The sequence below is a fragment of the Nuphar pumila genome, chromosome 14 (genome assembly GCF_984573655.1).
Source record: "Nuphar pumila chromosome 14, dmNupPumi1.hap1.1, whole genome shotgun sequence".
NCBI classification, from domain to species: domain Eukaryota; kingdom Viridiplantae; phylum Streptophyta; class Magnoliopsida; order Nymphaeales; family Nymphaeaceae; genus Nuphar; species Nuphar pumila.
In genome coordinates, this window is record NC_143262.1 from 86,144,079 (window position 1) to 86,158,210 (window position 14,132).

The following is a 14,132-nucleotide window of genomic DNA, read 5'->3' on the forward strand; positions in this document are numbered from 1 at the left end:
CTGATAGAGGCATATGCCAAATACTCTGTGTTAGTTTTTTATATATGTTTTCTGTATCATAAAATATTCATCAATTGAAGGTGAAAGTTTACTCTTGCTTAACTTGTGCCCATTCCTGTCTGAGCCTGTAACTTTTTTGCAATTTCTGTTGTAATTTGTAACATAGCATCTCATCAAACAATCGGCGTTTGGAACATGGCATCTGAGTACAGTCAAAACAAATGTTGGACTTAACAATTGTTACGGAACGAAGGTAACCAATATTCAGTTTCGTCTGTTTTGTTCATTTCGTCCAACCCTGGACAAGCCATCAAACATACCCTTAGGGCCGAGGATATGTGATTGAGCGATCGAGCATTGTCCTGATCCAATACATATGGGCTCAGACCTCATAAGACCATTCCTCTTATAAAAATCCAGAAACGCTTATGCAACTAATCAAGTTTCCAGCTTCCATCGTAATTCCCTATTTCTCAAGGGTAATTAGGACATTCTGCTATTCCCACGAAATATATATACTTATATATGATATATAGAGAGATAGACCAACGTCGGAAGAACTCCTCTGCGGATGACCTCACTAGTTTCTCCATAAGAGCCTAGCCCCCTCTCTCTCTCTCTCTCCTTATTCGTATTCTTGTTTGCCGGAGTTTTGCCGTCATTTCTTCAGTCTCATCTCTGCGTCTCGTGGCGTCTCGTCTCGTCTCGTCCTTCAACAAAAGTTCCGTCGTCCCGCCGGTGGAGTAGTGCCGAAGAAGAGGAGGTCGGCATTTTCTCTTCGTTTTTTCCTGCATTTTCTGGTTTTTGTTATGATCCGTGCGATTTTGCTCTTGATTTCTCGTTCCCTGGGGATTTTTGTGGAGTTTTGGAGTCTTTTCTTTCTTTTTTCCCCGTTTTTGATGTGAAGAGTTGCGGGAGATCCTGATTTTTCGTTTTTGCGCGTTTTTTCTTGGAGAGCTGGAGTTTTTGCTTGCTTCTTTTTCCCGTGTTTGTTGTGAACTTTGTTGAGTCGTGAGCGTTCTTCATTTTCCTTCGAGATCACTAGTTTTCTGAAAATTCGCGATTTTCGCTTCTTGTTTTTTCCTGTTTTTGTTGTGAAATCGTCGAGTTCTGTGCGTGCTGGAGTTTCGTTGCTATGGAAGCGGTTTTCCCTTTTCTTCCCCGATTTTTTTCTTAAGATGTGTTTTTATCTGCCTTTTCCTTGGTTTGGAGTAGACTTCTCTCACATTTTTGCTCTCGTCGTCGTGTTCTGGTAGGGATTTCTAATTCTCGTGTCGTTCTTTTCTCTGTAAAGTGTAAACTCAGCAGCTTTTGCAATCACGCTGCTTTCACTTCCATTTCTTCGGATTCTCGTTCAAATATTTGATGTTCCGCTTCCTTTCTTAAAAAATTTTACGATTTCCTTTGAGTTCCAGAGGATCTTCCGCAAATCTACCCGTCCCTTGAAGAAATATATGAAAATTTTTAGCAAATAAGCTTCCAGATCGGAAAGTGGATCTTTTTGGCTCCTTGGCCCCTTTCTTTATATCCCCAATTTCTTGATCAATTTCAGGAAATCCTCTGTTCGCATGCTGTTTTTCCGCTTCGAAACATTTCAGTATATGACGTTTCATTCACCTTCCGTATATGGAGAAACCAATTTGCTCATGAATTCCACAACAATTCAAAACGCACACCGTCCCTTCACGTCTCTCTAGAACGCCGCTCTCCCGAATAAAGTTGGGTTCGTACCCTCTCCGACCCGACGGAATCAAGCCGACCGAAGTGGCCTTGGAGAGGGACTCTGGATCTCTCCGTTCTTTTTGCGCGTGCAAGGAAATGACCCCTTGATCCTCTCTCCTTTAGACGTCTTATCTTCTTTCTTTCTTTCATGATTCGTGTATCATTACAAAGGAGGAATTTTTCGCCCAGAGATGGATTCCGCTCATGAGGATGCTTCGGTTTGATGGAGTTTTAGGAATCATCCTTGCGATATAGTTTTGTTCATTTTCCCCCGTATAGAAGGAATGAGGGATGCCTCTTCCATGATCAATCTTTAGGGCTAGAGACGCCTAAGCATCTCTCTGTCTCTTAATCTATAATTTTCATCATTATACTCTCTCTCTCTCGACAAGTTCTGTTACGTCTCTCCTCTCACTATCACTCTACAAACTGCCTACGTGTCTCTTATTATGGATGACTAGTATCGACAAACTCTCTCTCTCTTGTGAGGGAGAAGACGAGAAAATAAAAAGTAAAGAGGGGCGAGGATGAAGATTGAAAGAATGGTCAGCCAATTTCGTGCTCAATCTCACCAGTGCACTTTCCCCATGCCCTTTCCTTTTTATATTTCTTTAGGTCACCTGCTGTTTTTTTGTTTTTAAACACGAGCATCAGGTTGAGGGAAAACGGTGGAACGCGACGTCTCACCGTCGTTCATATCAGAGATGGACAGCTCTTGTGCTGGTTGGTGGTAATGATTGGTTTGGCGGGCCAACACATATTTGACTACCCCTCATTTGGAGTTCCTTCCATCCTTGTGATTGTGGTGGCGGTGAGGACGCGTTGCGTTGCGTTTCGTCGTGAAGTTTGAGTCTCGGGTTCATATCCCCAGTCTACGATCTCATAAAGGGCGAGTTTCAATGTAGGGTTAATTATTAAAAAGCCTGCTTCATTTTCTTACACTCAAGTATCCTGTTGTAAAGCCCGTGAGGGTTCCGTTCATCTGGTAGGGACGACTCGTGAACGTCACCAAGCTGAGGGACGACACAAGTTCGAACCCCATGTTGAACGAACCAGGAATTCCAAAAATCGCTAAACATAACTGCGATTTTCTTCTTGAAGATCTTCTCGCATGCAGCAGTAGCCTGGGGAAAAGCGGAGAAAAAAGAAAGAGGGCGCATGCATGGGGAGCATCCGGTGGCCTTACTTCGACCCCGAGTACGAGACACTGAACCAGAGAATGAACCCTCCAAGGTAAACCTTTTCTAAAAAACCAACCATCTCTCTCCTCTGAATGGTCGTGCTATCCGTCGCCACCAAACCTTTTTAAAAATGTCGGCAACTAGCTTCTCAAAGAGGTTTTTTTTTTTAAACCTTGAATCTTACATGGTTAAAACCTTACATTCTTTTACCCTTGTAGAGCTTTATGAGAAGTTCGCTTTGAAAAAATGGAGTGCTTTAGTATGAAAATGAACTTCCTTGGTATTGGAAATGTCTTTTTAATCTTAGAAGAAGTGTACCTTTTATACATTTAACTTTTTTTGAGCGTATATAGAAAATATCTGTGAAAAAGGCTTAAATTCATGTTCGAGAAAAGCATAATGTTATATTCTGTTTTACCAGCAATAGACGGAGTCATCTTTTATGAGTCAGTCGTCTCTCTCTCTCTCTCAAATTTGGCTGATGATCTTGCTTATCTATATCAATTTGCAGGGTATCCATTGACAACATCACCTGCAGTGATTGCACGCTAGTGAAGGTAATCTTTACGCCCACATGGCCTTTTTCCTTTTTAGAATTTGATGAGATAAGATAGAGACGAAATCACACCAACAAAAAGAGCGGGCCATTGTGCTGACCCAAAAGTACATGTTCTTCGAAGAATCGGATTACCCAATTCAAAGATATCGCTAAACGTGTCTTCCTTTGTGATACTCTGCTTGTTTAAGTTCAGACCCAAGTCGCGCTCGAGCTCAAGCTAGTGGTGCGTGGTTCTTATTTGTGCGTTCTTAATGTTTAAAAGCTCAAGTGGTAATGCTGATATAAAAGCAGTCAACACTTAACCCAGAGAGAGAGAGAGCCGAATCAAAGATATCAACATTACGACAGGTTCAACAGCCGTTGAAACCGACAAACAAGACAAAGAACACATAAGCCAAAAATAGACACAAAATACAAATAAAAACCGAGGCGATCAGTCCGGATCCGGAGGAGGCCTTAGCGGCAAGTGGCGTTGAAGATCCGGAAGGCATATGCGTAACGATGCGTATACATCCGCCAAAATATAATTTACTAACTTGTTGAAATTAACCGGGGTCTGCCTGAAAATAGCATTGTTGCGCGACATCCAAACGGCCCACCAGGAAGAGAGCAACCAAGTTCTCCAAATGATCCGCCAACTTCTACATCTACGAACTGGCTGGGGTCCCCATAAGAGGTCTACAGCGAAAGACTCCTGGCGCACGGACACGACCGGTTTATTCCAGGTAACCTTAAAGATATCTTGAAAGACCTGACATTCCCAGAATAAGTGCAACGCAGATTCCTCGGCCCTCTCGCAGAGAACACATTTACTCACAATACAAAAACCTATAGACTTGATGAAGCTATCCGTCTGCACCCGATCATGCAAAATAAGCCAAGCAAGGAAGCACGCTCTCGGAGGAGGACCTTTGCCCCAGATAATTCTCATATGGAACCGATTCACACCTGCCGGAAGGAGAGAAAGGTAGGTGTCTTTAGTGCGGACGGAGCCATTCGGGGTGATCGCTCTACAAAGGAACTGACTCTGAGCGACGTCGTCGCCCTCACCACCCCACACAGCAGACCAAGCTTGAATCCACGATCTCCGCAGATGCGAAATGGGCGACCTAATTGCGTCCTGACCTCCAAACAAAGACTCCACTGATCCATATTTAGCCTGAAGGAAATTCACACAAGGGGACCCCGATTGATGAGCAAGCCAACTTTGTTTAACAACCAGAACAATATTTCTTAACCTAGAGGCCGAAATCCTCAAACCCCCTCTATTCTGCGGTAGCCTTATCGTTTCTCAACCCACAAGGTGACGTTTTTTATTGTTACCTTGCCCAGACCAAAGAAACCTGGTCAATACTCTAGAGAGCTTCTTATTGATCCCCACAGGCATAAGGAACATAGACATAATAAATTCTGGCATCGCATTTAAAACATGCTTGATGAGAGTAAGTCTGCCGGCAATCGAAAGGTAGGAGGCTTGCCAAGTCGAAATTTTAGTATGAACCTTTTGGAGAGTGGCGTTTCAAGCAATTGATGGAATCCGTGAGAGCTGAAGCGGCATACCAAGGTAGGAGAAAAACTTATCCGAAGTGGCACACTGAAAGATCTTCTGCCCAATGGCGTGCATATGTGGAGGAACATTGATCATGGACATGCAACACTTATCATTGTTTAGCGAGAGGCCCGACATCGATAGGAAGAAGAGGATGATGAGCCTGACTCTTAACATCTGTTCGATGGATCCAACGCCGAACACAATCATATCATCTGCGTAAGTAAGAATATTGCTCTGAAACTCCTGAACTCCTAGTGGCTTAATAAAACCACACCCCACTGCCCTCTTGAGCAAGACTATAATGTCTTCAGAAACGACGTTAAAAAGCAGAGGGGACAAGGGGCATCCTTGCCGAATAGCGCGCCCAACCTTGAACTGCTTACCACAGGCCCCGTTAATCTGAGAGAGAGAGAGAGAGAGACTCCGGTTGGACACCTTCAAGAGCTAGCTCGTGCTTGGCTTAGGCGACCCTATTTTGCGTAGCTAGGATGCTAGGGTAAAGCCAAGACTATGCCCAACTTTGTATTGTAGGTCTAACTCGCTTGTGTTGGTTGCATCAGGCTAGGTTACTAGTTTAAACACTGTGTACTACAACTTTTCTGAAGTCAGGTGCCCACCGATCTCACATTTGGGCCCGTTTCTCTGGCTCTAACCCCTTTTTTATGAGCCAGGATCATGGCACACTTTGAGTGTGACTCTCCACCTGGCTGTCCTCCATCTGCTTTTAGGCCCCACAACCGACAAACTGTCTGCCAAAGATAAAGGGCAGCCAGGTGCAGAGGCACACTGAAAGTGTACCATGTGATGGTACCTGATCCTGGCTCCTTTTTTATTCAGCTGATGCACTAATTTTTGTATCATTACTCGTTTGTAACAGCACTTACTGTGTTAAAGCCCCACTAGCCTTGTTACTAGACTTTTGGCTCCGCAACACATGCTACACGGCCGAGGCCCCAAATTCCTTTTCAGTTTTTCACTTCGATGTTTTGGTTGTGTCTTTGCTACTTCCTAATCGTGGCAATATACAAAGTTCAACTGGCTTGCTGCGTGGGGTTTTGGTGACTGTGAAAATGTTTTGGAGGAGAAATTCGTGCTATTTTGGAAGTTCTTGTTTTTTTAGAAAAAACTCAGGAAAATATTGCTATATATAAACATATAAAAAATACATATAAATATAAATAAATGCATGAATAATTCAAAAAACTCTGAAAAAAAATGTCCTTATCATATTAGTAGCACGATAAAAATGTGATATTTTCAAAATAGGTGATATTTTGAAAATTGCCCTTTGTTGGTAACTTGGTATAATATTGACCTTTGAAAATGTTGTAATAAAATTGGAATTGCAATATTTTTAAAATATGGGCGATATTTGTGATTGTGCTTCGGATCAGATTTGACTCTAATCTCACAGCAAAACTGTCACATGGCGCTAATGTCAAAGCAGAACCGGCATGAGGTTGTTAGGAATGATTTGTCATTAAGGATGGGGGTGGTAATCTTACGTTTTTATTTCAGAACCATTGATGCCCTAGATGAACGGCATGTAGAGTTTGCAAAATGAACGGCTGACAACAAAGTTCAGCCATGGTATTTTGGATGTCTTTCATCGCATGGATGAACGGCATCGGTGTGAGGTCGCTCTGACCTGATACGCACTCATTTGTATTTGCCGCACTACACTGCCTCAGGCAGAAAGAAGAATCTAGTGTTGTGGTGGATTGAATGCCTTTTTTGGTCTATTGCAGGTTGACAGCGTCAACAAGCCTGGCATACTGTTGGAAGTGGTTCAGGTGCTGACCGACCTTGCTCTCATCATCTCAAAAGCCTACATCTGCTCTGATGGCGGATGGTTCATGGACGGTAAGAGAGGGGGAAACAAAGTAGCATTTTTTGTTTTATTTTAATAGGTGGAAAAAGTAATCCACGTTAGATGTTAGAACCAGCTTTTTCCCACCTTCGAAAACCAAGAGTCATCTTAGGCTAATTCCATTTGGGCTCTGTTTGGGAGCCTTGAATCGGAAGTTTTTTGTGTGGTTTCGCCAAGTGCTCACGTGCTCTCTGCTGTTCGGAGCAGTGGTATTGTCAAAAACAACAGCACTGGGAATGGAGTTGGCAACCCTAACACCATATTTCAATTCCATTCACAAGAGGATGTTTTTGGCAACTCCGTCCTATAATTATATTTTGGCACCAATGGGGGCTCTGCTTATCTTGTAGGATCAGCTAGTGCACGTCATCTTGTCTTGAGACGTTGCAGGTTCAAAACCCAATGGTATAACCGCCTAACCCCAGCTTGCCTTTCAAAAAAAAAATCATATTTTGGCAACACATGGAAATGTCGTTCGGTTGGAAGAAACAAGTTCGAGGGAACTCCCTTACCAAATGCAAAGGCAGCCTTAGGTTACTCAGATTCAGTTGGATTATCTATGATAGTGTGTGTTCTCACGGTAATCTGTCATCTCCCTTCTGGATACCGTTGATCTCAAGATGAACCCAAAACCTGTACGGGATGCCCATCACTTGGGCGGGCCTCACTCTTTTTTCCGATGTGGTTCGTGTTTCGGATGGACGGCGTCCGAATGGTTTAAAATGAACAGCTCACAATGAGTTTGTTTCTTTATGAACCACATCCAAGGCAGCTCTGACTGGTCAGAGCTGCCCCTGATGTGATCCTTTCTCAATAAAAGAAATCACATGCTGCGGGTTCCTACGGAGAGAGGATAAAGTCATGAGTGCCTGCCCCAAAGGGGTTTCTCGGCGGGCAGTCTAGGTTCAAATCCCATGGGCGTAAGACCACAGAGTTGCTGCCAGGACAATGAAAAAAGTCAGCAGTGCCTCTTAACTTTAAAACGGTTAATGGTTTCCTACATGGCGTTCATCATAAAATTGAATAACAACCACGAAACAGGTACGGCGCCATCTATTTTAAACCCATGGATGTCCCCTCCATCTAGGGCATGGAAGGGTGGAGGCCCATCCAAAAGATGGGCATCACACCCTCTTGAGATGGATGGCATCTAGGACGCAGAGACCTCTCTGACCTCATCCTCACTCGTGAAAGTACTCTAGTGCTTGAGTACGGATCCATCATTTGACCTAGATGGTTCCATCATACATTCAGTCTTAGCCATCCAATCAACGGTGAGGATTGATCCTGCCCGACTAGATAGTTCAGCTCGATGGCTAGGATCAACATATGATGGAACCCATCCTATGTCAAAAAAGGGTGGGATCTTTTTTTTTGCCCAGGGCTACTAAAAAAAGGATTTCGAGAAATAAAAGATCGAAGATCGGTGATTTGTTTTTTTGTTTGTTTTTATTCTTTGCTGCTGCGTTGCCCCAGAATTTATGTCGCCTAGCGAGGGGACTCGTGAACTTGTTCCAGTTTCAAAGTTCTTGAATTTTCTAAAGTGTCAAAGTATCAAACAATAAAGGATAAAAAATCTCGAGAATCGACATGGACACTCTGTTGGTTCACCAGTTTCATAGTTCGTGAATTTTGTAAAGTATCAAAGTATCAAACAATAAAGGACAAAAAATCTCAAGAATCGACATGGACATTCTGTTGGTTCATTCTTTTAGGCCACGTTCGGCCCAACTCGCACTCTGATTTGATTTCGGGTTCATGTGCACGTACTGGGCACATCCAATAGACCGACTAAAGTGTTCCTTGTCATTGCAGTTTTTCACGTTACGGACCAACGGGGGAACAAACTGACCAACTCGAAGACCATCGAACAGATAGAAAAGGTGAGGCTTTAAAAGCTCTGCTTCTTTTTGCCATTAACCCTTGTTGCATTGGTACTTGATATACCTTTGATGCCATGTATCAAGCGTACAGGTACCAAATACTGGTATGAGACGGGATCATGTCAGATTAGTGTCAGAACACTTCTGGATGCCATTGATCCCAAGATGAGCGGCATCCAAGACGTGTGCGAATGAGATGCCCATCACTTGAACGGGCTCCACCCTTTTTGGATGTTCGTGTTTCGGATAGACAGCACTGGAATGGTTCAAAATGAACCGCTCACAATGAGCTTGTTCACTGTTTTGATGGGAGTAGTTAATTTTTAAGAGACCGAATCCCATTAGTTGGATTTGGTTCAGAAAGCTGAATGCGATTAGTATTCGGATTTGGATTGGTATAAGGATTTCATGACCGAATCTAACAGATAACCGATTCTGACTGATATTTAAATCTGATTATATGTATTTTTCCGGATTTAGTATTAACTTTTTCCCTTCCGATTAGTCAGATTTGGTATTGGCTATGTCCAACCCGAATTCCATTCGTTTACATCTCTAATGAATTTGGTTCCATATTTATTAGGAACTTCTTTTAATCATAATTTTGCTAAACATAAAGTTATAATAGTCATTACTATACTTTGCGATTTAAGGATTATTATCATTGTTTATATACCAATATCAAATTTAAATGAATGAGCTCGTCTTAGTGGGATGGGGCCTAAGCCACTAAGCAGGCGGTCTAGGTTCAAATTCCATGAGCGTCATCCCTTGAGCAAGCCAAAGCGTGATGACTTCCTAGGGGCAAGGTGTAAGCCCACAAAGTTTTACTCCGGCAGGCAGAGCCAGCATGGCTAGGTGTCTTTCTCCGTGTGTGTAAATATAAAAAAAAAATTAAATGAATGATGATAAATGATGCATTAATTTCAAAAAAATATTAAGATGAATTTATAAAATTACTTGCTACTTAATAAGAAAATATCAATACCACATGATTATTTTTGCATTAAGAATGGTGAAAAGTTGAACTAGGCGCATCTAAATGGGTTCTCTCTCCGTGCAGGCACTTGGGCCAAATGGATCTCTCAAGACTCTCGGCGTGCAATCAATAGGTGTCGAGTACACAGTTTTCGAGCTCATGGGGAACGACCGGACAGGCCTCCTATCCGAGATTTCGGCCGTCCTGGCCCAAAACCACTGCAACGTGGTGGCGGCAGAGGTCTGGACCCATAATACTCGGGTCGCCTGCGTCGTCTACGTGACCGACGCGGCGACCTCGCGGCGGGTCGACGACCCGGTCCGGCTCGCAGTCATCGAGGACCATCTGCGCAACGTGCTCCGTTCCAGCGATGGGCCTGCCTGGACTAGCGTCTCGACAGACCTGACCCACTTAGACCGGAGGCTGCACCAGATGATGTCCGACGACCCGGACTGCAGCGGGCAAAGTGGTGGAGATGTGTCCGAAGAGGCAGTGTCCAAAGAGGCAGTGTCCGGCGGATTCCGGCCGTGGATCACAGTGGAGAGTTGCACTGACAAGGGGTATTCCCTGATCAACGTCAGGTGCAAGGATCGGCCGAAGCTGCTGTTCGACACGGTTTACGCCCTTACTGTTATGAACTACGTGGTGTTCCATGCATCCGTCGTCTTGGATGGACCCTACGCACTCCAGGTATGGACTAAAGACCCGACAGATACTGCTGATAGAGTGGTCGGGTCTGAGTCTGGACCCGACCCTGATATGACTTCAGCCTTGGCTCAGGCCGGTATATAACCAAACCCACAGACTAGGGTGGCCATGGGGCCAGGCCAGCCCAATAGAGCCCGACAGATCCAACTCGAACCCAGGCCGGACATAAGCCCAACCTGACTCTTATCAGGTTTGGGCCAGGCTTGGGCTGCCCGGTACTGCCATGCTGGGCCGGGCCCATTCAACTTTTATCTGGGGCAGTCCCTGTTTTAGCTCGATTAGTAGTTGGGCCAGGTCCGGCCAGGCATTACTATCGGGCCGGGCCTGCAATCTGCAGGCCTAAGTCATATTGGGCTTGTACAGATTGCCCCCATCATTGGCTCTAAAATAAACGGCCCAGGATGCATATGAAATATGTGAACGTTTTGGGTTAGTCCTGGTGTCGCTCATCTTAGTGATTAAGGTTCCTGGAACCTTTGACCTGATCCACTTTCCGTTCGGCACAGGTTAGCTGCAATGGCGAATATGTGATCACAGGAAAAACACTTATTTTATTTTTAAATATATTTTAAGACTTCAGTTATCAAATATTTAAGATAGATGTCTGCCTTTTTTACCCTTTCAGTTGCTTGTTAGATATATTTAAAAAATTGTTGTTCTAGGGAAAATATCAAAATATAGAAATTTTTAAACATATAAAAACACAAATTATAAAAATATTAATTTCTGATAATTTTGCAGTAATACCATATTGTTTTAAATATAGTTGTATTTTGAGGATGTTACTTTTTTTTTATATTTTGTCATCTTTGACAAAGTCACAATATTCTCAAATTATCAATGATATAGACATCTGGGATCAATACATAACGGGGCATAGCCTAATTGGGTTCAGATCCGAGCGCTAGAAATGAAGGAGCTGCTCGTGTTCGGCTCATAAAGAGCTCGCTCAAATTCGTGAAATAGGCTTGACAGGCCAAACATGAACAATGAATTTTCGGCTCGGCTCGAATGGACTCGTTAACCAGTCTAAATATGTTTTTAGTTATATTTTATATCATAAAGTTCATATATTTTGTGGAAGTGGTTTTTCATGCTTCATTCTTCTTCTTTCTTTTTTTTGTCTTCACTAGTATAATCTTGCAGGAGTACTATGTACGGCATACTGATGGTTTCACTCTTGACACACAAACTGAAAAAAAGCGCGTCATCAAGAGTCTCGAGGCTGCTATTCTGCGCAGAATCTCTGATGTGAGTAGCCCATCTCTTTATTGTAATGCTTACTGGAAACTTCTGCCACATGGGGAAGCTCGCTTCCTCGAAAACACGTTTCATACGTGGGAAGATCTTTGCTCCCGCAAACGAGTTAAAGCCTTGAGAAACGTGCTTCTGAAATATGAGAAGCCCGCTTCCTCGGTCGCTTTCTTAGCGTTTCCCTCCTTGTTGCTTCCTCCTCAATTCATATGTTTTCTTATTCAAAAATAACATTTTTTATAGCAAGCTTGCATGCTGATTATATATTTCTTTCTACTTGCTTTCATGTCCGTTTCTTATTTGCTTCCCCTCGCGCTTGGTATTCTTTCCTATGAGCTTTTTTTTGTTTCTCATGTGCTTAGTTGCTTCAAAATCGCATCTTACTTCCTGCTTCATACTACTTTTTAGCACTCGCTTCTTTGCTTTCACTTCATACATCCCTTCTTGTATCTATTTCTTTTCTTGGTAACTTTGTTTTATGTTTGGTCCTAGCATTTCTCTTTGTTTTCCTTACTATATTCACGTGAACTCACTTTTACAAACGCCAACCTAAATTCCAAACACATCTTTAAATAGTGAGGACTAGCTTAGCATTGAGACTCAGGCTGCTTGTTATTGTCCATGTCTCACACAATTCGATCCACATACATCCAGGAGGTGATAGTTACCAATTCTGCCAGCTCCCAAAGAGAGCCCAAGTGCCATGTCATGTAGGAATGCAAATGGGTCAGATCCAGGATGGAAGTTTTACAAATTTTGGCTGTTTCGGATCCGTCTCCTCCATGTATTTAGCTGTTCTGGATCTAGTGATGTAAACCGTTCAGATTCAGATCGGATGTGGCCAATACCATATTCGACAAATTGGATGTTGGCTAAACAGATTCAAATTCAAATTCGGACTCAGATGGTGAAAAGCTCATATAAAATCTGCTCTTTTACATGTAAACAGATTCTGATATTTGTCAGATTCGGTAGCAAAAAATCAAAACCATATCTGCATCTGCATCTGCATCTGATTATAATGGGATGTAGTTTTGGCATGGAATTGAATTTGGTCAGATATCAGAAAAAATGTGATCCATTGGCATCCCTATCCGGATCCAAACTGTTTGCATCCCTGATGTCAGGTAGTTATCTCTTTGCTAGGCAATTCTAGAGCTGTTGAAGACTTGAAAAAATATGCCACTGTGGAAAGATTGTTAGCCTAAAATAAAACGAGTTTTCTCAATGGTTTTTAGGGACTCAAGAATAGCTCAAAGACTATTATTCATGCGGCTTCCACAACTAAAGGCTTTTTTCATCCCATTTGTGCAGGGTGTGATCCTAGAATTGTGTTATAGGGACCGAGCTGGATTGCTATCGAAAGTGACTCGAGTCCTACGTGAGAACGGGCTGTCGGTGATGCGAGCCGAGGTGTCAACAGGAGAGGGCAAAGCTGTCAATGTTTTCTATGTGCAAGATACATCAGGGAACCCAGTGGACATGAAGACCATTGAATGTCTACGCAAGGATATAGGGCAGAACATGTTGTTCAATGTGAAGAAGGCCTCAGATTTGGCTAAGCCCCAGCAATCTGTGGGAACAACAAAATTCAGATTCTCTTTTGGAAGCCTCCTTGAGAGATTATTGAATGTTATGTACTAACAGTGCTTCTTATTGTGAAATGTATATATAACAGTGTTTCTTATTGTGAAATGTATATATAATATATGTTCACCAAACTCTCTCTCTCTCTGGTTCTTGTTCCCAAAGGAGGGAGTTTGATGAATACTTCGTCCTTCTTTCCTTACGACGTGGACTCTCTCTCTCTCTCATATGTGAACTTGGGATCCATTATGAAACACCGAAATGAAAAAAAAAAGGAAAAAAGTTCGAGTTTTTACAGCTAAATTAGAAGTATTTTTTACAAAGAATGAACACTGATAATGTTACCTCATTTTGTACGTGCATAATTATGTAGATCAACATTATAGAGAGCTGGAAGGCTGATTTGGGCAAACTTAGCCAACTGTCAACTTTGTTGATATGTCCAAGGGTTGATTGGAGATGCTGTAGGATGGTCAGCAGATTTGTTGATATGTCCAATGGTTGACTGGAGATGCTGTAGGACGGTCAGCAAGATTCTGAGAATAATGTGATCTTTAAACAAACGATAAGGGTGTGTTTGGATGAAAAGGAATCACATTCTATCAAAATTCTTTCATCATAAGTTGACTACTGCATTTTTTCATGGAGGCTATGGGAATTTCTGCTTCGACATGAATAGATGCATTCTAATGCAATTAGGTTGCAAGAGAAACAAGTAGAGATTATTCCTATTCATCAAAAATTTAAATTTGTCGAAAAAAATTAGAGAAGTAGAGATTATTCTTAGCACACTAAAACTTAGTCAGAAAATGATAATTTAAAACCACGGTTTTTATC

At 42.5% G+C, this 14,132-nt stretch overlaps 1 protein-coding gene across 3 annotated transcripts; it reads left to right on the forward strand.

The window, feature by feature from the left end:
- The first annotated feature begins 558 nt into the window (after positions 1 to 558).
- LOC149817232 (ACT domain-containing protein ACR3-like) lies at positions 559 to 13,429 on the forward strand. 3 transcript variants are annotated; one of them, XM_089987713.1, is made up of 8 exons: positions 559 to 763; positions 2,824 to 2,955; positions 3,415 to 3,460; positions 6,763 to 6,877; positions 8,700 to 8,767; positions 9,831 to 10,436; positions 11,601 to 11,705; positions 13,023 to 13,429. In XM_089987713.1, the coding sequence occupies exons 2-8, from the start codon at positions 2,885 to 2,887 to the stop codon at positions 13,350 to 13,352; spliced, it is 1,341 nt and encodes a 446-aa protein (XP_089843839.1). In that variant the 5' UTR covers positions 559 to 763; positions 2,824 to 2,884; the 3' UTR covers positions 13,353 to 13,429. The 3 variants fall into 3 exon arrangements, with proteins under 3 accessions (XP_089843839.1, XP_089843838.1, XP_089843840.1); XM_089987712.1 differs by lacking the exon at positions 559 to 763 and adding an exon at positions 2,377 to 2,623 and having other exon boundaries at positions 2,712 to 2,955; XM_089987714.1 differs by lacking the exons at positions 559 to 763; positions 11,601 to 11,705 and having other exon boundaries at positions 2,377 to 2,955.
- The last annotated feature ends 703 nt before the right edge of the window (positions 13,430 to 14,132 follow it).

Excerpts from the sequence above, each read along its gene's own strand:
- LOC149817232 (XM_089987713.1), top strand. The coding sequence starts at position 2,885 with ATGGGGAGCATCCGGTGGCCTTACTTCGACCCCGAGTACGAGACACTG. Across the intron at positions 6,878-8,699 it reads TGGCGGATGGTTCATGGACG|TTTTTCACGTTACGGACCAA; the intron begins GTAAGAGAGGGG and ends TTGTCATTGCAG. Across the intron at positions 8,768-9,830 it reads CCATCGAACAGATAGAAAAG|GCACTTGGGCCAAATGGATC; the intron begins GTGAGGCTTTAA and ends CTCTCCGTGCAG.